The sequence below is a fragment of the Pseudopodoces humilis genome, chromosome 29, assembly GCF_049639895.1.
Source record: "Pseudopodoces humilis isolate 2021_Gansu_Grassland_sample_001 chromosome 29, ASM4963989v1, whole genome shotgun sequence".
NCBI lineage: Eukaryota > Metazoa > Chordata > Aves > Passeriformes > Paridae > Pseudopodoces > Pseudopodoces humilis.
This window is the reverse complement of record NC_142228.1, coordinates 1,999,257-2,025,790: the sequence shown is the minus strand read 5'-3', so window position 1 is coordinate 2,025,790 and position 26,534 is coordinate 1,999,257. Positions and strand designations below refer to the sequence as shown.

Sequence of the window (26,534 nt, the reverse complement as noted above, 5' to 3'; positions counted from 1 at the left end):
TAGTGCAGCAGGATTTGCTTTGCCTGACGTTTGGGCTGTGAAAATCAGCAGGCAGCTCAAAACTCCTGCTCAGCACACATTTAAAACCAGTAATTGCTGAACAACATCACACTGCTCAGGGAAGGCAACAAACACACAGCAGCCTCACTTTTAGGCTGGAGGCAGTGAGAACATTTCCCTGCTTGCCATCAATACCAGAATCACCCCTGAGAATAAATTCAATTATTCAGAATTTGTAACACTTCAGCACAGGGTGATTGTATGGAGTCACAACTGTGGGATACCACACTGGTCACTAAAAATGTGCTTTACTCCCCAATCCCAGCACATTTTTAGTGATGGCTGTGAAGACTGAGGAGTTTTTAGGGAATTACAAGCTAAGCAGGTCAAGTAAAAAAAAAGAAAAATATCACTGATGACCTTCAGTTAACAGCACTGCCAACATGCTAACAGCTAGAAAAGGAGATAAAAAACAAATATTTGGATTTGTTGGTTTTTTCTCTCCACTCCATTCTGGATATTCTGCTCCTTTCTTCCCACCAAAAGAAACCCCCAGAGTGGGGTTTTCAGACAAGCTCATCACAGAAGCCACAACCACCCCCAGCCCAGCCAGAGCTACAATTACAGGACAGAGCCAAATCTGCATGTTTTGATCAGAAATGATCAGGAAATTAAGTTGAAGCAGGTGCAGTTTCACTCATTTTTAAACTTTTTCAAACAAACAACACCTACTTGTCAAGCAAGAAAGGATTGCATCAATTACTCAAGAATTAAGACAAGACTCGAGTTAAACCAATGCTGGTTTTTACACGTGGGCATGGCCTGTGTGGCTGGGGAATCTGGAACAGAAACAGCTCTGGTTTGTGGTCTTGTATTGGAATTGTTAAACTTTTTCCTGTTCCTTGAGTACAAGTTTCTAAAGAATTAAGCAAACAACAACAACAAAAAAAGAGTAATTCTGAAGTAACTGTGCAAACAGCTCCAACACAGAGAGGCAAAATCCCAGATCCACGTTCCATCCCTGTAATAAACACAAGCAAGGAGTGATGTGAAACCCTCACCAAGCAGCAGCCAAACCTTTTTGTTTCCCACAGAGATTAAGAGGCAACAACCTGCACGAAATCATAAAACTCTCCACACAAACCTGGCAGGGCCAACACCTACACCAGCCCCGGGATAACTCCTCCATACCAGCACCACGCTTGTACTCTGCAGGATAAGCTCATAACCATAAAACTAAACCCCAAAAAAAAAAACAAACCCTCTTTATTCAAGGCTTTGCTCTTAAATGCAAAGGGGATGCTCTGTGTGTGACCTTACCTATCCAAGTCATCTTCCCCAACTAAAATAGGGGGGAGCGGAAGCGGAGGCAAGGTGGAAGTTTTCAGGTGTGGGATAGCAGCCGTCACAGACACTTGGGTTTTTGTAGCCACCTGGACAGAGGACTGGGAGTTCACCTGAGAGGATAAAGTAGACGTCCTTGGGTGGGAAGAAGATGGCAAAGACGTTGGGGCCGAAGGAGGGGCCTGAACAGGAGTCACTGGGGCTGGAGGCAAAGGTGGGACAGCGGGTGACGGAGGCAGCGGCGGCAGCGGCGGCGTGGGAGGCGGAGGGGTGGTGGTGGGCAGAGGTGGAGGAGGGGATTTGATGGTGGGGAGAGGGGGTGGGATCTCCTTCTCCGCTGTGTCTGTCTCCTTTGGAGATATCAGGTCCTCTACCACCGCTACAGGCTTCGAGTCTTTTGTTCCCGTGGGTTTGGAATCCCTAACTGGAACAGGATGTTTCCTCTCCGAGTTCTCCTCTGCCTTGGATTTCGTTGTCTCCGCAGGGGCTTTCGGCTCTGCGTTCGCGTACAGCAAATTAACCGAGTCCGTGTCCGAAGCTTTCTCAGATTTAACAGTTTTGGTGACCTTTTTAGACTCCGTCCCAGCCTCCTTCAGTTCAGCCAAGCTGTTCTCCTTCCTAGCCAGGAAAACAGGGGAGCCTTTCGCCTCCTTCCCGTCCACCTTGGCCGCAGCGGCTGCCGCGGCCGCTCGCTCCTTCTTCTTCCTGCTGAGCTCTGCTCCGAGGCTGGAGTTGAGCGGGAGCCTGGTCGGGGAGATGCTGGAATGGCGACTGCGGGAGCCAGACCTCTGCTTTTTGCTGTGAGATGAGTGTCTCGAGTAGCCAGGACTGCGGCTCCGGGACTTGACGGATTTCCTGGGGAGAGAACGGCATGGGGAGAAATGAAACGGAGCTTCTCTCGCCCTCTGAGCTACTCACCGACAGCTGAATCCATTACTGCTCAGCTCAGAGAGTCCACAGCACCTGCCAGGAGAGACTCAAAGGACTGAAAGGAGTTTCTGAGTCAGTCAGGACCAGTTTGACACCGTCGTCATCCTCCCTTCTTGTGCCAGTCACAGCGGGAGGAGAAGGGAAGGATCAAGGCTGGACAAGCCCCAGGGGAACGAGGAGATCACAGCTCACACACCCAACAGGAGACTGCAGTCAGGAGGATGAGCTGGCAGTTTGGGAATATTTCACAGGAATTCTGTGCAACTTTAAAGGAAAGCATGGATTCTGTCCTCAAGAGAATGCTGCTTCAGGAAATCGGGCACTTCAAACTCCTTTTAACCCCCCTGGTTCTTTTACTGCCATCAAAACTCAAATTTGCCTAGTGTGACCTGAAGGAAAAATAAAACCCAGGAATTTTAACTCTCTTGGTCTTCCTGTACAAAGAATAGGCTCTAAAACAGGTGTGTGTGCAAAAATAATCACGGAAAATCTGTGCTGGGAGAGAAGCAAGGCAGGAAACACCTCCCACAGTCAGGGATCCCCCCACACGAACCTGCTCGGGAGAGAGGGGAAATCGATGGGGAAACCAGATAAACACCAAAATGGAAGTGGAAAGTGATGCTTCCAGTGCCCACAGAAAATTCCTGAGAAGCCAGAACTGTTCCCTCCACTCCAGGAGGAATGAGGATTGGGCAGGGTGAGGCACGAGGCTTTAGTGGTGTGGTGGGCTCTGATGCCAACAGGACAATCAAAAATTTTGAGTTCAGACCCTACAAATACTGTAACAGAAAGAACACTCCACGATTTCTTACTCAGGACACATCTAACGTGGAAAACACGGAATTCCCTCAAAACTGTAGTTATAAAACACGCTTAACTGCAGCAGCTCAAACGCAGGTGACACCGGCTCCCTTGTAACCATACTCAGAACACAATTAACAACACCAATTAGTATTATCCCAAGACAATAAACATTTGGAAAATAAACTGGAGGAGTGAGACAACAGGAAGTTCCTCTCCCAACAGCAGCAGCAGCACCTTGCAGGAGGAGCAGCTGTGAGTGAGGGAGGTGAAGGATCTCCCGAGGGGGTGTGAGATCCCTACTCCAAGGATCAGCATTCCTCTCTCCCACCTGGAAGCACAACCCCAAGCCTCATCCTGACAGTGGTCCAAGAACACCAGGGCTGGAGGTAAGGCCTTACCTTTAGCCCAGCAAAATAAATCTGCAACCAGGAGAAAAACAATCAGGGTCTGCAGCCACAGAGCTGCTTCCCTCCTCGACACACTGCTCTGTCCCAGGAATGCTGCCTTGGGATCACCTCTTTTTCCAAGGTTTCTCAGTGAACTCACAGTCTGGGCTGCAGTTTGCCTGTCTCCACGAGCTGGGAGAGCAGTTACCTTTCCAGCAGCTCCAAGACATTTGTTTATGGGAAACATTCCCAGTGAATCCTGTAGGATGTCACCTACTGCAACCACAAACAGTGTTGGGGTTAATGTTCCCTACTGCAATTCATCCAGGATGGATTGTTCAAGATGCTGCAATTCCCCTTCTCCTGCCTCCCTGTCTTATCCTGCCCCATGATTAACCCCCAAGAGTTACTCCAATTTGTGGAATCATGGGATGGTTTGGGTTGGAAGAGACCTCAAAGCTCATCCAGTCCCACCCCAGCCATGGCAGGGACAAATTCCACTGTCCCAGGCTGCTCCAAGCCCCATCCAACCTGGCCTGGGACACTGAGAGGGACCCAGGGGAAGCCACAGCTGCTCTGGGCACCCAGCCTCACCAGAATTTAATCCAGCTGGACGCAGAGCAATCAAACCAGATCACTCACCAGAGCCAAAGTAAACTTCTCCAAAAGTCAAATTTCACCTTATTTAATGGTGCTAATTTAGAAACAGCCACCAGGGACACCTGCCTGGACCAGGTGAGGATGAGAAGTGCTGGAATGACTTCCTGATCCTCCAGCAGCAAATCTGCACATTCCTCTGTTCCACCAGGGATAAATCCAGCTGTTCCCCCTCCCAGTTCTCTTCACTCATTCCCTACAGGGACCAACTGCTGCTTCCAAGCCCGTTTTCCAGGCTGGTGTTCACAGCTGCTTTGCTCCCACATCCAGAAGTTTTCCTGCTCTCCCAGCTCCACCAGCACTGCAGCAAACCTCACCTCCCATCCTCAGAGCAGCAACGGCCCCAAAAACACCAACACAGCACCTCAGGGGGCTTTTACTGCTGCATAACTCAAAAAAAATAGGCAATAAAGTACAGAAGATGCACAGGCAGGTTTTGCTTCTGGAAGAAAACCATTTCCATCCTCTGGAATAATTTTTGTGGCTTTACCTGCAGCCAATTAATAGCACTTTTACCCCTTTCACCTTTGTTAAGCCTTGGTGTAACATTCCACACCTTACTTGCTTTGTCAAGGTTATCCAGGAGGGATGAGGGGAAATTGAGCCTCATATTCCTTCCTCTTTCTGGATAAAAATGTTCCGGGATTAAAACCCACCCTGCTGTCCCTCCAGAACTGGAAAACAGAAATAAAAGATACCAACCATGACAGCTGTGAATTAACAAAGAAACTATTTCATCTAAAAAAGCCAAATTAAAATGCACTATGAGACTTAAGTCACACAATCAGAAGATTGGGATGGTCTTTGGAGAAGGGAATGCTAGAACCTTCCATGCTGAGATGGCCTTGGTTAACAGGTGTCAGCAGAGGTAACCTGCAAAGCCCCACTCCACACAATTCCATGTCATCCACCCAGGATCAGTGATGGACATTTCAGCATTTTATCTGCTCTGAACAACACAGAGTTAAGGATAAAGCAGAAAATCCTATCTGGGAAGCCTGACTGTGCCAATTGCTCAGGAAACAAGCTTTAATTCTTATTTTTGAACGCCCAGCAACCTTCCACCACAGCAAGGACCCAGCACATGCAGACTCACACATCCCACCTCCAGCAAGCTGAGGCACTCTGGAATTCCATCTCCTTCTTTTAGCTGCAGTGACAACAGTTGCCACTCAGAATGGCAAAGCACATCTGTTATTTTCCCCACTGACCAAATCATCCTGGTTTCCTCCTCGATGGGAAGTGAGTTGTTTTCCACTGGAAATGCAAACACTCTGGGTTTTCTCCAACCAGCACAGCACACGGGTGCAGTTCCCTAACGATGTATTTTGGACATGGAGATGAAAGAAAACACAGAATGCACTAAAAAAAACCCCATATTGTCAATCAGGGGAAATAATGGAGCGTCCCAGAAAATCCCGAAGGAATGCAAGCCGTGGTCAGGTGTTCCCTGCCTGAGTGTGCCAGTTAAAGAGGTTTTTGCTCCCAAAAATGTTCCTGCCCCTCCACAGGAAGCACAGAAGGGCTCAGTCACTGCCCAGAGTCAGCTGCCTCCTTTCACACTCAGCAGCAGCTCGTCAAGGTGAGGGCCCAACTGATGTGCCCTGAGCTTCCCCAGCCTCCAGGTGAGCCCTGAGCCCCCCCCAGGTGAGCCCCAAGCCCCTCCAGGTGAGCCCTGAGCACCCCCAGGTGAGCCCTGAGCACCCCCAGGTGAGCCCTGAGCACCCCCAGGTGAGCCCTGAGCACCCCCAGGTGAGCCCTGAGCCCCCCCAGGTGAGCCCCTCTCTGTCTCCTGGACACTCCTGACCAAGAGTTCCTCCCCTCCAGTCTCACACTGCAGCCTGGGAGCGGCACAAAGCAAAACTAAACGTGTGAATTACAACTCAAGACATCACCTGACACATGGAAAACACGTGAAATTCCCTCTGCTCCTTTACTACAACCACTGCAGGCAGGTGTTTTCCAAAGGGGCTGGAATACCTCACACAGCCAGTGAGTTATCTGCCCAGGAAAGAGAGAGGAGTAAGTTATCAAGCCAGAGGTTCAGAGAGTTTGGTACAAGCTGAGTGTAAACAGTGAGTAACCTTTGGAACTTATCTGGTTTGGGGTCCAGCATTTAGCCAAGAGTCAAAGATATCCTTAAAAAGTAGCTCAGAAAGTTCAGGGAAGCAGCACAAAGTGCTCTGAAGTGGAGTAACCTGGGGGAAAAAAATCTTAGGAGTTTTCTGCAGTTCCCAATGGCTTCTCCCTGCTCAGGACTGGACATTTATCCAGTGCCACAACTCAGAGCTGTATCAGCGAACAGACACCTCCCACCACTGCACCCTTACTCTTCCAAAGGATTAGGAAATAATGTGGCAGAGCAGCACAAGGATTGAAGGGAAGGAGGAGAAAACCATCCAGGCCTGTCCCTGAGAACCTCCCAGGTGTACACAGAGAAAACAGGGCAGAGGAGGAGCAGCCTGCAGGAAATTTTCACTGTAAAATCACAGTGGAATACGGAGATTTTTACGTCAGACCTTCCAGGGGGGCTGAAACCAACACGGAACTGCCAGCAAGGACAAAGGCAAGTTCTCCATGGAAGACAGCATTCCTGAAGTTGGGAGTTTTAGTAACAAAGACCAAATTCCAAAAGCCCCGTGTGCTTTGGGAAGTGCTGAGCTGGAGGATGCAGCACAGCAACCACGGAGCAGAGCATTCCTATGGCTATTACATTCCAGGTCACATCTGAATTGCCATGGAGCTCCAAGCAAAGCTCCACAGCATCCATGGAGACAACTGGAAACTCACTGAACGCAAGCCAGGGCTAGAGAAAGAAAAATCAACATTAGACTATGTCACAGGATGATTAATGAACACCTGAAATAAAACACACAGAGCTACCTTGAAATAATTGTTTCCTTCTGTAGCAAAGCTACCGAGTAAAAGGAGAAAAAGAGAGAAAATTAGAGGTAAGCCAAAATCCAGCTGGTTGCTCCTCGCCCTTCCAGACTGCCCAGATTTCAGAAGGGAAGGGAAGAAACTCTAGTGCTGAGAAAAGAAAGTTTAGGCTGAGAGATGGAGTTTGCACATGGTTGTCTCTAATCCAAGGGGAAAGAAAAGACAAGTCAGTTCAGAAAGAGCAAAATCCACCCCAAACCAGCCCTCCTGAAAAGCGGGATCAAGCTCCCACATGCAGTAAACAGATAAAGGCTTCCAGAAATAGGTGAAAACATTCCCCGTGGCTGAACTTCCCGCCAGGTAAGCGCCTTAGATCCCGCTCCTGGAGCCTCTCCACGCAGAGGCCACTCCAGAGGTGGGTGTAACTTAATCCCAGGAGCTCTTCCAGCCTCTCTCCCTGCCCAGAGCCAACATGGACGCTGCCTCCCGCCACGCACAGAGGCGTTTCCCCAAGTGTCAACTCCATTTCCAAGGGAATTGTCAAGGCTCTAACCAAAGCAACTCCACACACGTCACTCCGTGGCCAAATTTGGAACCAGTGGGGAGGAAAGGAATCACCAAATCATGGAATGGTTTGGCTTGGAAAGGGCCCTCAAGACCATCCCATGGGTAGGAACACCTTCCACTATCCCAGGTTGCTCCAAGCCCTGTCCGATTTTGGACAATTCCAGGGATGGGGCACCCACAACTTCCCTGGGCAACCCACGCCAGGCCCTCACAGGGAAGAATTCTTTCCCAATACCCCAAACCCAAACCCCCTCTCCTTCAATCTGAACCCACCCTCCCTTATCCCATCACCCCAAACCCTCAACAGCCTTGCCCCATCTTCCCTGAAACTCCCTCCACGTACTCTCCTCGCATTCCCAGCTCCATCCCGACCCTTTCCCAGCTCCCAGGGCGGGGCACACGCACCTGGCGATGGGGCTCCGGCTCACGGAGCGCTTGGAGGCGAAGGGGCTGCTGGAGCGGCGGCGGCCGTAGGGGCTCGGGGACCTCCCGCCGTAGGAGCCGCTGCCCCGCTCGTAGCTGGACGAGCGCCTCCGGCCGTAGGGGCTGACGGAGCGCTGCCGCCGGCTGTAGGGGCTGGGCGAGCGGGCGTTGGACTGGTAGCCCACGGGCTCCTTGTAGGGTGGGCTGAGGGACTGGCGGCGTGAGGAGCCGCCGGGGCTCTTCCTGTAGGGATCGTAGGTGCTGGAGGTGTGCGAGCGGGGCGGGCTGAGGTCGTACTCCTGCACGTAGGAGGCTCCCGAAGGGCTGTCGTCCAGTTTCGGGCTGTCCGACCATTTCCTGTGAGGGCTCCTGGATTTCCTCTTCGGGCTGTCGATGGTTTTGTAACTTTTGGGAGCATCCCTTTTCCGATGGCTTTTGCTGCGCTCTTTGTGGCTGGACTTGAGCTCCCGCTCCTTCCTGGATTTCTCCTTGTGCGCCTTGGCCGAGCGCGACTCCTTGTTGCTGCTCTTGGAGGAGAGCGCCTTGGGGTGCTCCTCGCTCTCCAGGAGCCTCTTGGAGGATCCCGATATCCTCTCCTTGGTGGACCTGCTGGAAGCATCCAGGCTCTTTTCCAACTTCCTGTCTTTCTCCGCCTGTTTGCTCTTCATCAGCTCCCGGAGTCGTTTGTGCTGGTGGTGCCGGTGCTTCTGGGCCCTCTCGCTCCTCTCCGCCCTCCTCTCCTCGTTGTCCCTCCTGTCCAGCTTGAGGGCCACATCGTCCGAGAAGGTGTCCGAGTCCGAGCTGATGTCATCGTACTCCACCAGCGGCTTGATCACCGCTCCCAGGGGCGCCGCCGCTTCCTGGGCCGCCAGCGGGGACTCCTTGGAGTGCCTGGACTTGTGCCTCTTGTGCCTGGAGCCCGCCCGGTGCCTCTCCTTGCTGTTGGAGCTCCCGCTGCCCGGCTGCGAGGACCCCCCGCCGCCGTCCTTCTTGCCCCCATGTCTCTCCGGATTTGGCATTCCTCCCCCGCTGCGCTCGGGAACGGCGAGGGGGGGACTCCGCGAAAGCCCCGAACTTCAAACTCCCTCCGCGCCCGCCCCTCGCACCATCCACCCCGGCCTCGGTCCTCCCTCCTACATGGGGAGCGGGGCCCGAGGCCCCGGAGGAGGCGGGAGGGACGGGGAGGGGAGGGGGGAAGGACCCGGGAGGGGAGGGGGAAGCGCCGCGGCCTCACCGCCTCATCCGAGGGGCCCAGGCCCGGCGGGCAGCGCGGCCGCGGGGGCGCCCCGGGAAGGCGGGGCCCGGGCCCGGAGCGCTGCCCGCGGCCTCAGCGGCGGGGGCGGGGCCTGGGCGCGGGTCCCCGGCCAAAGGGGCCCGGGGCCGCCGCCGCCCCCGGCCCGGCCCCCGCGCTCTGCCCGAACCGGAGCGGCGCCGTCCGGGGGCACCGCTAACTCTCGCGAGACCCGCCCGCAACTCTCGCGATAGTGCCGCCGCCACCACCCCTCCCTCCCTCAGCGCGAGTCCTCCTCGTCCGCGAGTCCTCTCGGAGATGGGCGGGGGCGCGCGCTCGTCCTCTCGCGAGAGCCGCGGTATCGCGCGGCCGGCGGCTTCCCAGCGAACTTTACTGGGGCGCGGGGCGGGGACATCGCCCCCTAGCGCCCGGCCCGCAACAAAGCTCCATGGCGGCGCCGCCGCCCCACCGGCCCGGCTTCCCGCCGCTCTCCCGCTCCGCCGCGCTGCGCTCTAAAGCCGCTGGCGGGTCGCTGTCGAACCCGTTCCGGCGCACCACCGGCTAACGGGCGGTTAAAGCTCCGTTAGGGCTCCACAGCGACCGCCGCCGCGCTTCCAGGCGGCTGAGGGGGCGGGGCGTGCTGCCGATCGGGCCACGCCCACCCCTGCGCGCGCGGGCGCGGCGGAGCCCCGGGAGAGCGGGGGAGCGCAGCCGGGGGCGCAGCGAGGGCGGCGCCCGCCGCCGTGTGAGGGCGAGGGCGGCCCGGCCGCCGCCCCCGCTCCCCGCCCGCTCCCGATCCCTCTCCTAGTCCCTCTTCCTCTCTCGATCCCGGCCCCCGATCTGCAATATGAAGGCAGCACCGGGCAGCGCCGAGGGTGAGTACGGCGCGAGGGACGCGGGGGTTCCCGCCGGCCCCGTGAGGGAACCAGGGGGGCCCTGTGGATTCGCGGCTGCGGCTCTGGGCAGCCCCGGGCTGGGGCTGAGGTGTCGCCCCGGAAGGTGAAACGGGAGAGGATCACAAAGCTGGTTTGAGGTCTGGGGCATCTCTGCGATGAGGAGGGAACGCGGAGCCGGGCCTGGTTGGAGAAGAGAAGGCTGAGAGGGGTCCCGTCAATCCGTACAGATCTCCAGGGCGTGTCAGAGGATGCTGCCGGACTCTGTTCGGTGCTGCTCAGCGGCAGGACGAGCAGCAATAGCCAGAAACTCAAACACAACAAGTTCCTCCTCGACACGAGGAAGAGCTTCTTTCCAGGAGGGTGTCAGAGCACTGGATCAGCTCCCCAGGGAGGGTGTGGAGTCTCCCTCTCTGGAGATGTTTCACAGCCACCTGGGCACATTCCTGCCTTGTCAGGGGGATTGGGCTGGCTGATCTGCAGAGATCCCTTGCAACTCTCTCCTGGGATTCTGGACAACTTGCTGGTGGTTGGAGAGGGAGCTTGGACCAGATGAGCTCCAGGGGTCCCTTCCCACCTCCAGCATCCTGTGTTGATGCAGCTGAGAGGTATAAAGAGCCTGAAAACAAAATGCCAGAACAGCTGGGACCTCTGGAGATCATCCAGTCCAGCCCCTCTGCCAAGGCAGCGTCACCTGGAGCAGGTGGGTTTGGAATGTCTCCAGAGCAGGAGACTCTGAAACATCCAGCACACATTCATTCCTATCTTATATGTGGATTTGGAGGGTTCAGCGGGAAGTCTGTGGGCTGGGAGAGCATCAGTAAGGAACCCAAACCGTAGAAGTTTGGCAGGTGGAAGTCACAGGATGCTGTGAGGTGACACTAAAATGTCACGTTTGTCTCGGACCCTCCGGTGTCAGTGGCAGGGTTTATTCTGGAATGATGTCCACCAGGATTTTTTTTGACATGGAAGCGTGGAAAACTCTGTCTCTTGGTGATAAAATACAGGATTTGAGTGTTCCTGAAAGCCAGGTTCTGTTTGTCACCTTCCAGTCACTCACCCACTGCTTCATCCCCTCCCAGCAATGGAGCCGTGTCCTGGCTCTGGAGCACGCCAGCCCTCAGCTTTGAGCTAATTGTGGAGTCATGGAATGTCCTGAGCTGGAAGGGACCCACAGGATCATCCAAGTCCAGCTCCCATCCCTGCACAGGCACCCCAGCACTCCCACCCTGTGCCTGAGAGCGTTGTCCAAGTGCTCCTGGAGCTCTGGCAGCCTTGGTGACCATTCCCTGGGGAACCTGGGCAGTGCCCAACCACTCTCTGGGGGAAGAACCTTTCCCAAAATCCAACCTAAACCTCCCTGGCACAGCTGCGGCCACTGCTCTGAGTCCTGCTGTGAGGCAGGAGTGTGTCTGAGCACAGAATTTGTGACAGCTGGCAATTGGAATGACTTGGTTGAGGTTTTTGATGATGGAAGGTGTGAAGACCTTTCAAGAAGTTGGGTGAGAGAGCAGAGGGGGAATCCAGGACACAAAACCCCACCTCACTGCTTTAACCCCATGTTTCCCACACCCTCAGTTTCCTGCCCCAGGGAAACACCGTCCTTACACCCTGGGGATCCTGTCCTGGTGGAACTGAACCTGCTGGGGCCACATCACTCAGGGATCATGCAGAGCAGGAGCTGGGCATTTTCCACACAGGCATTCCACAGGATTTTCATGGTCCTTTAGTTTTAACAGCCTGGGATATTCCATAACATTTACCTCACCTGGAGGTCTGGGGTTAAACCAGCAGTAAGTAAATTCTTTGAAGTCATCTTCAGCTTAAAGGTGGGAAATGTTGTACTCCTAAACTGATTCGTAAAACTTCCAATACTGGCTCATTCTCTTTCCTGAACGTTCCTGTCTCACAGAGGCGGAGAAGCTGAACAAGATGAGCTCCCTCCTGGAAAGGCTCCACGCCAAGTACAGCCAGAACCGGCCCTGGACAGAAACCATGAAGTTGGTCCGTCAGGTCATGGTGAGGATTGCTGGGCTCTGAGCAGGAGCTGCCTGGGGCTGCTCTGGTGATGATTTTGTGTTGGATTCGCAGATCTCTTCAAGGTGTTTTTGTTGTGTCAACAAACACTTCTCTCTCTCCTGGATCACTGTGGTTGGGGGCCCCCACGGGACTCAGGGGAATGTCCAAACCATCTCTGCCTGATGTGCCTTTCCCTCCACTAATTACAGATTAATTACCAGCTCAATGCCAGGAAAAGAGTCAAACTTGTATTTTCTGCTACTCACCCTCCCAGGATATTGTTTTGTGGAGCAGTTTGTTCAGTCACACTCCACATTCAGTATTGGCTTAGTCAAAAACGTGTTTGAAATATTGGGTGGGGGAAGGAGGAGCGGGAGGCAAGGGAGAGCTGCAGCAAAGCCTGCCCATACTCAGGTGTTAAAAGTTTACTTGTCTCTTTATTTTTATGTCACCTCTTCTAAAACTCTCAGCTTAGACCTATGAAAAGTTGCTGCATTCCGTTCCTCCAGCTGAGCAAGTTGCTTACAAGAAAAGAAATCAATTATTTTTAATCTGCTTGCAGACAGATACTGTTCACCTACAGGAATGATGTAATTTGGGGATGAAATCTAACCTGCTTTTAATTATCTAAATAAACCTCAATAAAATAAAACCTAATAAACCTAAATAAAACAAAAGCTTTTGTTTTACCTGCACAAAAGTTGCCGTAATTCCCTCCTACTGAGGGATGAGGGAAAATGACCTTTTTTTCCTTCTGTCTGCCCAAGGAAAAGCGAGTGGTGCTGAACTCGGGGGGACACCAGCACCTGGTGAGCTGCTTGGAGACTCTGCAGAAGGCCCTGAAAGGTTGGTGTGTTCCCTGTGTGCTCTCCACAAGCTGCTGCAGGCTGGAAAATTCCTATGGAAGTGCTCCATAAAAAACACAGGGTGTTGTTGGTGTGTTTCACACTGTTCCTGGTGCTCAGGGGTTCATCAGCACGCTGAGCTCAGTGCCAGGCAGGGCAGTCAGGATTGGCTGTGCTGTTTTTGTTGGGGAAATCCTCTCTTTGTCCAGAGAAGCTGTGGCTGCCCCATCCCTGGAAGTGTCCAAGGCCAGGTTGGACAGGGCTTGGAGCAACCTGGGATAGTGTCTTGCCCATGGCTGGGGTGGGACTGGATGGGTTTTAAGGTCCCTCCCAACCCAAACCATTCCATGATTCTGTGAGTGCCCGTACCTGGATCCCACTTGCAGAAGAAATTCCATTCTCTCCTTGCAGTTTGGGAATATTTGGGTTTCTCTGCGCAGACCCTCATGGTCCTGTGTAGTTGCACATGGGACAGCGTGAGCAGGCATGGGAGGGAGTAACCAGCTGAGATTTGGTTTACTGCTGGTGCCTCTTTCCTTAGGGAATGTTGGATCATTGCCCTAAAGTTTGGTTTTTGTTCCCTCCATCCAGTGTCATCTCTGCCTGCCATGACCGATCGCTTGGAGTCCATCGCCAGGCAGAACGGGTGAGTCTCCAACTTTGACTCATGGCAAGGGTTTCTGCTGGTTCCCTGCCCACACCAGAGCCTTGTGGTGCTTGGATTGGGGGGTTTTCTGTGCTTGGATTGTGGGATTTTCTGTGCTTGGACTGGGGGGTTTGTGTGTTGGACTGGGGGCTTTTGTGTGCTTGGATTGGGCAGTTTGTGTGATGAGTTGTGGGGTTTGTGTGATAGAGTGTGGAGTTTGGGTGATGGAGTGTAGGGTTTGTGTGCTTGGATTGGGGATTTTGTTTGCTTAGGTTGAGGAGGTTTTGTGCTTGGATTGTGGGATTTTGTGTGCTTTGATTGGGGGGTTTTTGTGTGCTGGGTTTGTGTGGGTATTGTATGTTGGATTGTGGGGTTTGTGTGCTGGGTTTGTGGGGTTTTCTGGGGGTTTGTGTGCTGGGTTTGTGGGGTTTTCTGGGGGTTTTGTGTGCTGGATTTGTGGGGTTTTCTGGGGGTTTTCTGTTCATCTCACAGCAGTTTTTGTTGTGTTTGCTCTGGAAGCCTCGGATCCCACCTGAGTGCGAACGGCACCGAGTGTTACATCACCTCAGACATGTTTTATGTGGAAGTGCAGCTGGACCCTACGGGGCTGCTCTGTGATGTCAAGGTGGCTCACCACGGAGAAAACCCTGTGGTGTGTATTCTTGGGAAAGAGGAATTGTGCTTTTTGGATCCCTGTTTATCTCCCTTCATTGTGAGCAGAGGAAATGGGTTTTATTTAACATTCCCTTTGACCCAGAGTTCCAGCCTTGCTGCTCGTTCTAGTGGGAAGTAAAACCTTCCACGGAGTGGTTTGCTCCTCTGGGATTTTCTAATCAATGCACACTATGGAGTCACAACTTGCAAAATTGTTTGAGGAAGTTAGCTCAATGTTTCTGAGAATTTTGTGGAAGTTACTGCTGTGTTTCCAAGGGAAAGGGAAATTTCTCTTAGGAAGCTCAGATCTGAGAATGGAAAGTTCTAAAATGTGGAATGCTGGGAGAAAATGGTTTTACTGCCCTTCTTCACGTGGAGAGTTTGAGCTTGGTGTTTGATCTGCCTCTCCTCAAATCAGCCCATCTTTGGTATCCCTGTGTAAGCTCACAGATTTTCAACCTACAGCTTCACAGTTTGAGAGATTTATTTCAAATTAATAATTGAAGAGGAAATGTTATTAGCTGCTGCTTGTCCCAGCAGGGCTTGTGGAGCAGAAGCAGATCCACAGCAAGGCGTGGTTGTGAACGCTGTGTGGCTTCCCAGGAAAAGCTGATGTTTGGGAATTTCCCTGTCCTGCTATTCCCCAGCTGCAGAGCTGCACAAAGCCTGGAGTGGCTGCATTCCACACTGACATCCTTGTGTCTTCTTTCCTTTTCAGAGCTGTCCAGAGCTGGTGCAGCATCTGAGGTGAGTGACAGGGGTGGGTTGTTGTGTTTTCTCACAGCTTTCTCTTTGCTGTAATGATCTGGTGCTATCTGATGTCTGGAAACACAAAATTCTTCACAACTGCTCCTTCCCCACAAAGTGTCTTCACTTCTCCAGGGGATTTTCTGGCTTTGGCTCAGATCTTGTGATTCTGGCTGCTGTGCAAGGTTTCTTCAAAGCCCACAGCACATTAAAGCTGAATCATTTAAAGAACACCTTTTCATGTGTTTTTTAAAAGTATTTTTTTAAGTGGCTTAGCATCTTTATTAATGTCACTTTTTAAAATGAAACCTATCTGTTACTAATTTCAATACTTGATAACTTTTCTTCTCTTTTTCTTTTCAGAGAGAAAAATTTTGATGAGTTTTCAAAGCATTTGAGAGGACTTGTGAACCTGTATAAGCTGCCAGGGGATAAGTAAGTCCAGGATATATTTATATCCCCATATATAAAATGAAATAAAAAGTCTAGAATACATTTATTTATATCCCCACATATAAAATAAAAAAAAAACCAACCTCCAAGATTTGTAGATTTGCACTGCACAATTCCTTTCAAGTTTTCTTACATTATGTTTTATTATTGTTTTTTTTTTTCCCTAAGCAAACTTAAAACTAAAATGTACTTGGCTCTGCAGTCCTTGGAGTTGGATCTCCAAAAGATGGCCGGGATGTATTGGTAAGTTTGTGGTGTCTGTGTGGTTTTGTAAATATCTATAAATGCTTAGAGCTCTGAGAAATTCATTTTTAACTGCAGGATTAGGTTGGAAGAGAGTCTAAAAGGCAAAATAACAAGTTTGTAACTAGGTGGATTCAGTGATTCTGTGTTTTAAATTGGGGAAGCTTTGGCCACGTTTCACTGCTGTAGATTCAGTGATGAACCAGCCACGCTGCAGAGGGTAAAGCAGCTTTTGTTTTGTGAAGTTTAGGATCCCTCTTTGGGTCCCAGAAGTGTGAATTTGGAGTTGAAATTAGTCTCAGCACATGAATTTTGGCTTCAGGTGTGGCTGTGGCTTGTTTCAGACTGTGACTGCCTCTCTTGCAGGCAAGCCACCAACGCAAACCCCCTGGACAAGATCCTCCATGGCAGTGTTGGCTATCTCACCCCCAGGAGTGGAGGTACCCGTGATTCACTCTTAAAAAAAAGGAATTAACAAAAATTTAATTGCTCCTGGCCCCCAGTATGGGTGATTGTTTCACATTAACTGATGGAAAATAATAAAGTAAAAGAGGGACAAAAAAGCCTTTGGGTGTTTGTGTGGCTTTGTGGGGTGGGGATGATCAGGTTGACCTCTCAGGATGCCTCACCAGGAGTTTCTCTCCCCCAGGTCTCCTGATGAACCTCAAATATTACATCTCCCCCTATGATTTATTTGAGGATGGCACTGGAGCCCCTGTGGTTTTGCACGAGAACAATGGTAGGTCAGCTGTGGAACTGCTGGGGGCTGCCTGAAGGAGGGGAGGAAGCAGATTTTCATCTCCCTTCTGCTGTCACCCTGTCCAGCAGGACAATCACAGGCTGTCCTGTGGTGTGACACTGGCCCCAGGTGACCACTGGACCTTGTGGCTGTGCTGGAGCTGGGCTCCTGTGGGGTCATGGGGTGAGAGCTTGCAGGCAGAGCCTTTTCCCTTGCAGTGAATCTCATTTTAACGTTTGTGAAACGTTTTGTTGTCAGAATAAAAACAGAATCCCAGAATGGTTTGGGTTTGGTGGCACTTTAAATCTCACCCAATCCCCTGCTATGGGCAAGGACACCTTCCATCCATCCCAGGTTCCTCAGAGCCCCATCCAGCCTCTCCCATCACACTGGAAAATTGTTTTTATATGCATGGACATCTGGCTCTTGTTACAATGCCAAAACCAAGCTCCAGTTGTCAGGAAAAACAAGGGGGAAATTATCCAAAATCATTATTTGTTTTGCTTTGCAAAGAGCAAACTACAAACTCACAAATGCATTTGGAAAATATTTTGAGAGTGACACAATTGGTGCACCTGGCAAGAGGGAAATGGGTGGAAATGGATGGAAATGGGTGGAAATGGGTGGAAATGGAGGGAAATGGGTGGAAATGGATGGAAATGGATGGAAATGGGTGGAAATGGAGGGAAATGGGTGGAAATGGGTGGAAACGGAGGGAAATGGGTGGAAATGGGTAGAACAGTGAGTTTGGCTGTTGTCTATTTGGTCCTGAAGGTGAGCAGTGAGCTCAGTGCCTCGTGGGGGAAGCGAGAGTGGTAATTTATGGAATCACAGAATATTTTGTGTTGTAAGAGACCCTAAGGCTCATCCAGTTCCATGGGCAGGGACCCAGGTTGCTCCAAGCCCCATCCAACTTGGCCTTGAACACTTTCAGGGATGGAGAATATATTTAATTCATATTTCATCCACAAAACTTGCCACTGGTGGGGTTTTTTTTTTCCCTCCCATCAGCTGACGTCCTTGTTGGGTTCTTCTCCTGCTTCCCCCCGCAGTTCCTCGCTCGCTGGGCATGAACGTGTCGGTGACGGTCGAGGGAACCATGGCAATGCACAAACTTCCGATTGCTCCACTGATCATGGGCTCCCACCCCGTGGACAGCAAAGGGTAAGGGCAGGGCACGAGGCCAGCACTCAGCTGGGGGATTGTCACAGCGTGATGGGAATTCCACATGTGTTTTGGGCTAAAAAACCCCTGTTTCAGGGCTGGCAGGTGCTTCTGAGCAGTGCCTTCATTTTTAGGGTGTAACAGTGTGTATTGGAGCAAACATAAACGTTGTGTCAGGTGACAGCAGAAGGCCTGCAGCTCACAGGACCTTTTGTACCCTCAATTTTCCAGAACTCCATCTTTCTCCTCGATCACCAGTGCCAACAGCGTGGACTTGCCCGCTTGTTTCTTCCTGAAATTCCCACGTCCCATTCCAGTGTCTCGAGCTTTCATCCAGAAACTCCAGAGCTGCACAGGTGGGTTGCAGACCTGTCAGACACATCTCTAGGGTTTTATTGATGTTCCCTCGTTTCTGTCAGTAAATACTGGTGGTTTTTAACACGCGCCAGGGGAGTTACTTGGGGTTTTCAGTAAAACCTGGACAAGTTTTCCCACCCAGGAAAACCCTGGCTCCCAGGTGCCATCATTCCAGGCTGTCTTGTCCCCTCAGGTATCCCACTGTTGGACACACCACCCACCTTTGTGCCCCTCTACGAGCTGATCACGCAGTTTGAGCTGTCCAAGGAGGCCGATCCCCTGCCCCTGAACCACAACATGCGCTTCTACGCCGTAAGTGTGCGCTCCCAGCCAGCCTGGGACACCTCCCCAGCAGCATCTCGGGGGGGTTTCAGGTGTCCTGCAAGTGGGATAAACAAAATGTATTTATTCACAGACAAAACTTGTTCTTCAAGCATTAGGATTCAGGTATGGGTTCCCAGAGAAGCTGTGGCTGCTCCATCCCTGGCAGTGTCCAGTGCCAGGTTGGACAGGGCTTGGAGCAATCTGGGATAGTTGGAAGTGTCCCAGTCTGTGGTGCTGGATGGGATTTAAGGTCCTCCCAACCCAAACCAATCCATGGTTCTGTGATGGTACTGAGGAAAACTGGGTGTTGAAGGATGCTTTGCTGTTGGAGTGCAGCTGCAGGGAGGAGAGCAGAGGGGCTGAGCCTTCCCAGCATCCATCCCTTCCTTCTCTCCAGTGATGCGTGGCTGAATGAATTGCAGCATTTTGGGAGAAATCCTTAAATCTGTGGATGAGTGTTGACTCCAGAGGATTCTCTCCCCAGAAAGGAGAGAATCTCCTTTCTGTGAAAGTGTGAAACTGCTTTAGTGGGAGCAGTGAATGCTGTTGGGCAGTACTGCTTCTGAGGAGCTAGAAGTAAAAAGAAAAATCACCTTTTCCTTGTTCAGAGTGGGAGGAAAATGTTGTCAGAGTTTGTCCCTGTCAGCCAGAAAGGTGATGTGGTGTCAGGGCATGCCTGTTATCCCCTGGTACCCAGCTGGGCTAAAGCAGGGATTGTTTGTCAGGCCCTTCCAGGACAGCAGCACTGTTACTTCCTGAACAAAGACGCTCCTCTCCCGGACGGACGAAGCCTCCAGGGAACTCTGATCAGCAAAATCGCCTTCCAGCACCCCGGCAGGGTGCCCCTCATCCTCAACTTGATCCGGCACCAGGTGGCCTACAACACCCTCATCGGCAGCTGTGTCAAGAGGACGGTCCTGAAGGAAGGTGGGTGCCACCTCCAGAGGCATGTGAATTGGGAATGATGAGCTCTGGGGAGTTTTCCTCGTAAGAAATGAGGCCTCTGCTGCTTCCCGTGTTTCTTTGCCGTCTCTGTGGGTGTTTTGAGGCTCTGGTTCATCTCCGCTGCTCCCTCAGTTAACAGCTCCCGTGTCTTTCAGATTCTCCTGGGATCCTGCAGTTTGAAGTTTGTCCTCTCTCTGACTCCTGTTTCAGTGTATCCTTCCAGCACCCTGTGAACGACTCCCTGGTGTGTGGTAAGTGGGCTCAGGGGCAGCAGCAGCAGCAGCAGCAGCGTTTTTGGGAAGGCTGGCAGGGTTTCCTGGCCCTGTGTGCAGGATTTTGATCTCTCCCTGCTCTCCTGCAGTGGTGATGGACGTGCAGGACTCCAGCCATGTCAACTGTAAGCTGTACAAAGGGCTGTCCGATGCCCTCATCTGCACAGATGATTTCATTGCCAAGGTTGTTCAGAGGTAAGCTGGGATTTTCCCCCACCTCACGCTCCCAATCACACAGATGAGCTCTGCTCCATCTCGTGTTTATCCAGCAGCTCTGGAGCTGTTCTGTGCTTGTTTAAGAGAAGAACTCAGAGCCATGCTGAAAATTCAATGCCAAACGTTGAAGTGTAGCTGCTTATTTTTAAATTTGTTGTTTGCACGTGACTTTTATCCGGGTTCCCTCGCCTCTGTCACATCCAGAACAGAGCAGGACATTCACAGGGCACAACTCTCCTGTCACCTTTTGAGTGGCAACCACTGGTTTTGCTTTCAGCACGTTATAGACTTGTTATCCCTGAGGAGAACGTGGTGTTATCACTGATTTTTGGGCTCAAAAACCTGCCCATGGTGGAGGGGTGGAACTGGATGGGCTTTAAGCTTTTCCAGTCCCATCCTGGGATCTTTATAAGGTTGCAGGAAATCCGGTTTGCCAAGTTCAGCTAAAGGTGTTTTCTGCCAGAACTGGAGTAACAACCCAGATTCCTTCATGAGGACAGGACAAGGGGGAATGGCTTTAAACTGCAACAGTAGTTCTGGATGGGATATTGGGAGCAAATCCCCCCTTGTGAGGGTGGGGAAGCCCTGTCAGAGGTGCCCAGAGGAGCTATGGCTGTCTTTGGATCCCTGGCAGTGTCCCAGGCCAGGCTGGATGGGCTTGGAGAGCCTGGGACAGTGGGAGGTGTCCCTGCCACGGCAGAGAGTGGGACTGGATGGGCTTTAGGGCCCCTTCCAAACCAAAGCATTCCATGATTCTGCTATTGCATCCTGATCTTTTTAACTGCCAGATAATGACCTGTCAGCTATAGAGATAATTGATTCATTCTCTCTCTGTGATTACAAGTGCGTCGTGTCTCGTGGCCGGCTGGGAGTGGTGGGATAAGCGTGGATCCAAGCAGAACAGCAGGACACAAAACCTGGACCTGCTGCTCTCCCTCGAGTGCTGGGGGTGTGAAACCTCCCCGGTGACCTTTGCTGACCCCATGCTGTGTCTTGCAGGTGCATGTCCATCCCTGTCACCATGAGAGCCATCCGTAGGAAAGCAGAAACCATCCAAGCCGACACGCCAGCCCTGTCCCTCATTGCAGAGACAGTTGAAGACATGGTGAAGAAAAACCTGCCCCCGGCCAGCAGCCCAGGGTATGGCATGACCACAGGCAGCAACCCAATGAGTGGGACCACCACCCCAACCAACACTTTTCCTGGGGGGCCCATCACTACTTTGTTTAACATGAGCATAAGCATGAAAGAGAGGCATGACTCGGTGGGCCATGGGGAGGACTTCAGCAAAGTGTCTCAGAACCCTATTCTCACTAGTTTGTTGCAGATCACAGGGAATGTGGGGTCTACCATTGGCTCAAGTCCAACCCCCCCCCACCACACACCACCACCAGTATCCTCACCAGCCAGCAACACCAAGAACCACCCCATGCTCATGAACCTTCTTAAGGAGAATCCCCCTCAGGATTTCTCCACTCTGTATGGGAGCAGCCCTCTGGAAAGGCAGAACTCTTCCTCTGGCTCCCCCAGAATGGAAATGGGCCCTGGGGGGAATAAGCAAAAGAAAAAAAAATCCCGCATGCCAGCCGACAAGCCCAAGCACCAGACTGAGGATGATTTCCAGAGGGAGCTCTTTTCCATGGATGTTGACTCCCAGAACCCCATTTTTGATGTCAACATGACTGCAGACACTCTGGACACCCCTCATATTACTCCAGCACCCAGCCAGTGCAGCACTCCTCCCACCACCTACCCCCAGGCGCTCCCCCACGCTCAGCCCAGTATCCAGAGGATGGTTCGCCTGTCCAGCTCGGACAGCATCGGGGCCGATGTCACCGACATCCTCTCGGATATAGCGGAGGAGGCTTCCAAGCTGCCCACCGGTACCGAGGACTGCCCACCCATTGGGACTCCAGTCAGAGACTCTTCTAGTTCAGGACATTCACAAAGTGCCCTCTTTGACCCCGATGTTTTTCAGACCAACAGCGGTGAGAACCCCTACACAGACCCCGCAGACCTGATCGCGGATGCCGCTGTGAGCCCCAACAGCGACTCCTCCAACCATTTTTTTCCAGACGGGGTAGATTTCAACCCTGACTTGCTGAACAGTCAGAGCCAGAGTGGTTTTGGGGAGGAATACTTCGATGAGAGCAGTCAGAGCGGGGACACCGATGATTTCAAGGGCTATGCCCCCCAGGCTCTAACTAATTTGGGGGTGCAAGTCTTGGGGGCTGACGGGGGGGAAAATAAATTTAAGGGGAGCGCTCCATCCGATACGGTGGATTTTAGTATTATTGCAGCTGCCAGCAAAGCACTGGGGTCCTCTGACATCATGGAGCACCACAGTGGAGGTCAGAGCCCTTTGCTGAACACGGGGGATTTAGGAAAAGAGAAGTCTCAGAAACGGGTAAAGGAAGGCAATGGGTCTGGGAGCGCCATGGCAGGTGCCGGGATAGATGGGAAGCCAGGGAAGCGCAGCCGGACGCCATCCAGCGATGGCAAAAGCAAAGAGAAACTTCCAAAGCGGAAGAAGCAGGAGACGGATGGGAAATCTCCATCCCACAGTTCATCCAACAGGCCCTTCACGCCACCAGCAAGCACAGGTGGGTCCAAATCTCCGGGGAGTTCTGGCAGATCCCAGACTCCTCCTGGGGTAGCTACTCCTCCTATTCCAAAAATAACCATTCAGATCCCAAAAGGAACGGTGACTGTTGGCAAACCGTCTTCACACGGCCAGTACACGAGTAGTGGTTCTGTCACCTCCAGCAGCAAAAGCCATCATAGCCATTCTTCCTCCTCCTCCTCTTCTTCCTCCTCTTCAACCTCAGGCAAAATTAAAAGCAAATCAGAAGGGTCTTCTGGCTCAAAGATGAGCAGCAGCCTCTACTCCAGCCAAGGCGGCTCCGGTTCGGGTCAGTCCAAGGGCTCGGCCCAGTCGGTGGGAAAGCCGGGATCCTCCCCCATCACCAAGCACGGCCTCAGCACCGGCTCCGGCAGCACCAAGATGAAACCTCAAGGAAAGCCATCGTCCCTCATGAACCCTTCCATGAGCAAACCAAACATCTCCCCGTCCCACTCCAGGCCCTCGGGGGGTTCTGACAAACTCGCCTCTCCCATGAAGCCTGTCCCAGGCACGCCCCCGTCATCTAAAGCGAAGTCACCCATCAGTTCAGGTTCTGGTGGGTCCCACATGTCTGGGACTGGATCGAGCTCGAGCATGAAATCGTCTTCAGGAATGGGATCCTCCGGGTCTATGTCACAGAAACCGCCTCCCTCGTCCAATTCCTCCACGGCATCTTCATCTTCCTTTTCGTCCAGCGGGTCTTCCATGTCTTCATCCCAGAACCAGCACGGAAGCTCCAAAGGGAAGTCCCCGAGCAGAAACAAGAAGCCATCTCTGACGGCAGTCATCGACAAGCTGAAGCACGGGGTGGTGACGAGCGGGCCTGGCGGAGACGACCCCATGGATGGACAGATGGGGCCGAGTTCCAATTCCTCAAGCCATACGATGTCCTCCAAACACAACATGTCTGGAGGGGAGTTCCAGGGAAAGCGGGAGAAGAGCGACAAGGAGAAATCCAAGGTCTCTGTTTCGGGAGGATCTGTTGACTCTTCCAAGAAGAACTCGGATTCCAAAAACGTTGGAAGCACTGGAGTGGCCAAAATTATCATCAGCAAACACGATGGTGGTTCCCCCAGCATTAAAGCCAAAGTAACTCTGCAGAAACCCGGGGAAGGGGGCGGGGACGGCCTGAGGCCTCAGATGGCTTCTTCCAAAAGCTACGGATCCCCCCTGATCAGCGGCTCCACCCCCAAACACGAGCGCTGCTCGCCCAGCCACAGCAAATCCCCGGCCTACACCCCCCAGAACATCGACAGCGAGAGCGAGTCGGGCTCTTCCATCGCCGAGAAATCCTACCAGAACAGCCCCAGCTCCGACGACGGCATCCGGCCCCTGCCCGAGTACAGCGCCGAGAAACACAAGAAGCACAAAAAGGAGAAGAAAAAAGTGAAAGACAAAGACAGGGACAGAGAGCGGGACCGGGATAAGGACAGGGACAAGAAGAAATCCCACGGCATGAAGCCCGAGAGCTGGTCCAAGTCCCCGATCTCGGCGGATCAGTCTCTGTCCATGGCCGGCAACGCGATCCTCGCGGCCGAGCGGCCTTCCCGGGCCAGCCCCGAGTTCCTGATCGGGGAGGAGGATGATGATCTCATGGATGTTGCTCTAATTGGTAATTAATTCTCCCTGCTGAGCTGTCTGCAAATCCTGGAGGGAAGGAAGGAAGGATTCATCCCAAACCTGCCACGCGGATCTTGACGGGGCGTGTTTGGAGAGGGGAAAAATAAGTATTTCCGAGGTATTTCCAAGATTTTCAGACCGCCAAGGTCTGTGCAGAAGGATGTGAGTGCCAGCAGCCAGGCTGTGGCCTTCATCCTGTGGGCACTTCCACTCTTCCTCAATTTATGAGTATTATCATCCCTGTCGGAATTAACGGGGATGAAGCCGAGTGTGGGAATGTGAGAGCAGCTCCCAAACAGGGCAAACAGACATAGACTGGTCTGGGACATCCCAGTCCCTCTGCCCTCTTCCCATTCAGGATAAGCTCCTTTTGGATGTAGGAAGTTTTAAAGTAATTATTTTAGGAAACGTTTTAGGGCTTGGTTTTAATTCTTTGGGAGAAGGAAAACCACAAAGTTTTTAATTTATTTTATTCCCACGGCATTCCTTCATTCAATGCCCAGCCCAGCACGGTGCCTCTGGCACGAGCTGGGCGCTGGTTCCTCGTGGAAATCAGGATTTGATCTCGGCTCACAGCTCTGAGGGATTGCTGCTGCCTTGCCTTTGCCACCCCGTTTATTTTACCTATTTATTCACCTCCATCTGGGAACATCTGCTCCTTGTTTTCCCCCAATTTGGATAGAGCCCGTGGGTTTGGGCAGCTCTGCAGCTTTGGAGACATTCCAGCAAATCTCAGTGGAAAAGGGACTCCTGTCTGCACCGACGAGCTTCCCTGGAATCTCCTCGTGCTGCTGAGCTGGGAATTGTGGTCACACACCAGGGCACTTCCCTGGGAAGGATTATCGGGCTGAGGAGGCCGTGTCCTGCTTGGAAAACAGTCCCGGAGTGGCTCAGCTGGGATCAGAGCTGCAGCAGAAGTGTGGATTTCCTTAAAAGATGGATTTCCCCCTTTTGGCTGGAATTAGGAGCATGACTCAGGCATCCTCTCCAGGCCGATCTTGTGGTCCCTGAAAGGAAAAGAGACTCAGGAGAGTGTTTTATTTTTAAAAGCAGTTTCATCTGATTCACTGAAGAGGAATGTGGGAAATCAGGAGCTCTGCAAACACATCTCCTTTGGAATTATGTACTGAGCAGGATCCTGCTCCCGCTGGATTTTGCTGTCGGTGCTGGAGGCCAGGATTTCCCCGTGGGAATGAGGCTGTGCTTCACCTTTGGGGATGCAGCGTGAAAAGATGTCCAGGATTTGAGTTTCTTTTAAACCACTGAAATTTCCCATCCTGGGCTGACCCCAGGGATATCCCAGGAAAGCTCTTTGGTTTCCAGCTTTTTGGAAAGTCTTTTTAGTAGGTCGGCAACTGTCCCATTAATTGTAGGGATTTTTCACCCCTTCCTCCACTTTAATCCCAGGGCTCCTGCAGAGCGTGGGAGCCTGAATTTCTCCCAACTCTGGAGAACTTTCCCTCCTCGTATTTTCCAGTATTTATCCCTTGCTTCTGGTGTCCTGCACGCCACAACCTCCCTCTCACCAGAGCTTGAAACGATAGGAAAATGGGAGCTAAATCCAAACCTGGAGCAAAGGCCGGCAGCTGACGCGGTGTCGGGGTCGTGCGGCTGCGGGGTGCTGCAAGGAGGATGTCAGGAATCCCAGAGGAATTCAGCTGGAGACCCTGCTGCAGTGGTTCTGTTGGGAATGGTGCCAGCTCAGCCTCTGGAGGCCTGCCTGCTCCTCTTTCCTGCTTTTATTTAATCCGGTTTTTTGATGAAAACCCCTTCGATCCGTTCCGAGTTGTGCCGAGGGCACAACCAGCCTTCCAAAGGAAGCACTTTTCAAGTGGAATCCGGGCTGGGAATCCCCCAGGATGGCTCCCTGCACTTGTCCTTAGCCAGAGCCGTGTTTTCCTGCTGTGCAGCATGCTAAAAGTTGGGAGTCCCCGTTCAGCAGCAAAATCGACACAAAAACCTGTTTTAAAGGAACAAGCTGCACTCGTTTCCTCTCCCCTCGCCCAGACCAAAGCTCAGTATCCAAAATTCCCCCTGTGGAAGGCGGGAACAGAGGGAACAACGTCTCCTTCGGCCACTGCGGGAGGCATGAGTCCCCAGTTTAAAGCTTTTCACCCCATTTTGGTGCCCTGTCCCCTTCCAATGACGTCAGTCCTGGGAGAGCTGAGGTGTGTGTGACCACACAGAGGCTTTGGGGTGTCAGTGCTCGGGCTCTGAGAAATGGTTTATTTTTGGAATATTTTTGCTTATTCTCAATTATTTTACATCTTTCAGTATTCAGAAAGATAAAATAAAGTGAAAATTAAATATAAGCCAAACCTTTTAATCTCAGGCGGTGAAGCGAACGTGGAGATTAAAAGAAACTGGTTCTTTTCCTCGATTATCATGATGTACATAAATCCCTGGCTGGAAAATCGCTGGAATTGTAAATATCCCGGCTCCCGCGGCAGTTTTTTTGGGCGGAAAGTGGAATTTCGACTTTTTTGGAGATACTGCAGAGAACGTGTTTATTTACGTGCAAATAAACCCCTTTGGTACAAAGCGGTGTCGGC

General features: G+C 52.2%; 2 protein-coding genes across 7 annotated transcripts in view; one reads left to right on the top strand and one right to left on the bottom strand.

Annotated features, from left to right (window-relative positions):
• CDK12 (cyclin dependent kinase 12) overlaps nucleotides 1-9,259 on the bottom strand; it is a 28,767-nt gene extending 19,508 nt beyond the window's left edge. For 3 of the 4 annotated variants that reach the window (XR_015774649.1, XR_015774650.1, XM_005531412.3), the window contains exons 1-2: nucleotides 7,974-9,259; nucleotides 1,321-2,199 (exon numbers count right to left, since the gene is read on the bottom strand). Coding sequence is in view for 2 of the 4 variants with exons in the window: in XM_005531412.3 (XP_005531469.2) it covers nucleotides 1,321-2,199; nucleotides 7,974-9,010 (1,916 nt within the window). In the remaining 2 variants the exon portion in view is untranslated. The remainder of the gene's footprint in view (nucleotides 1-1,320; nucleotides 2,200-7,973) is intronic. The other variant, XM_014260187.2, reaches the window with a different exon arrangement.
• Nucleotides 9,260-9,963: 704 nt separating this feature from the next.
• MED1 (mediator complex subunit 1) lies at nucleotides 9,964-25,556 on the top strand. 3 transcript variants are annotated; one of them, XM_014260173.2, is made up of 18 exons: nucleotides 10,129-10,818; nucleotides 12,028-12,134; nucleotides 12,902-12,980; nucleotides 13,571-13,625; nucleotides 14,145-14,277; nucleotides 14,998-15,026; nucleotides 15,390-15,461; nucleotides 15,648-15,722; nucleotides 16,089-16,162; nucleotides 16,372-16,461; nucleotides 17,514-17,625; nucleotides 17,857-17,981; nucleotides 18,176-18,294; nucleotides 19,032-19,233; nucleotides 19,407-19,502; nucleotides 19,613-19,718; nucleotides 20,739-20,879; nucleotides 21,057-25,556. In XM_014260173.2, exons 1-18 carry the CDS (start codon nucleotides 10,668-10,670, stop codon nucleotides 23,980-23,982), a joined length of 4,692 nt encoding a protein of 1,563 aa, XP_014115648.2. In that variant the 5' UTR covers nucleotides 10,129-10,667; the 3' UTR covers nucleotides 23,983-25,556. The 3 variants fall into 3 exon arrangements, with proteins under 3 accessions (XP_005531468.1, XP_014115648.2, XP_014115647.2); XM_005531411.3 differs by lacking the exon at nucleotides 10,129-10,818 and adding an exon at nucleotides 9,964-10,097 and having other exon boundaries at nucleotides 20,739-25,556; XM_014260172.2 differs by having other exon boundaries at nucleotides 20,739-25,556.
• Nucleotides 25,557-26,534: the final 978 nt, after the last annotated feature.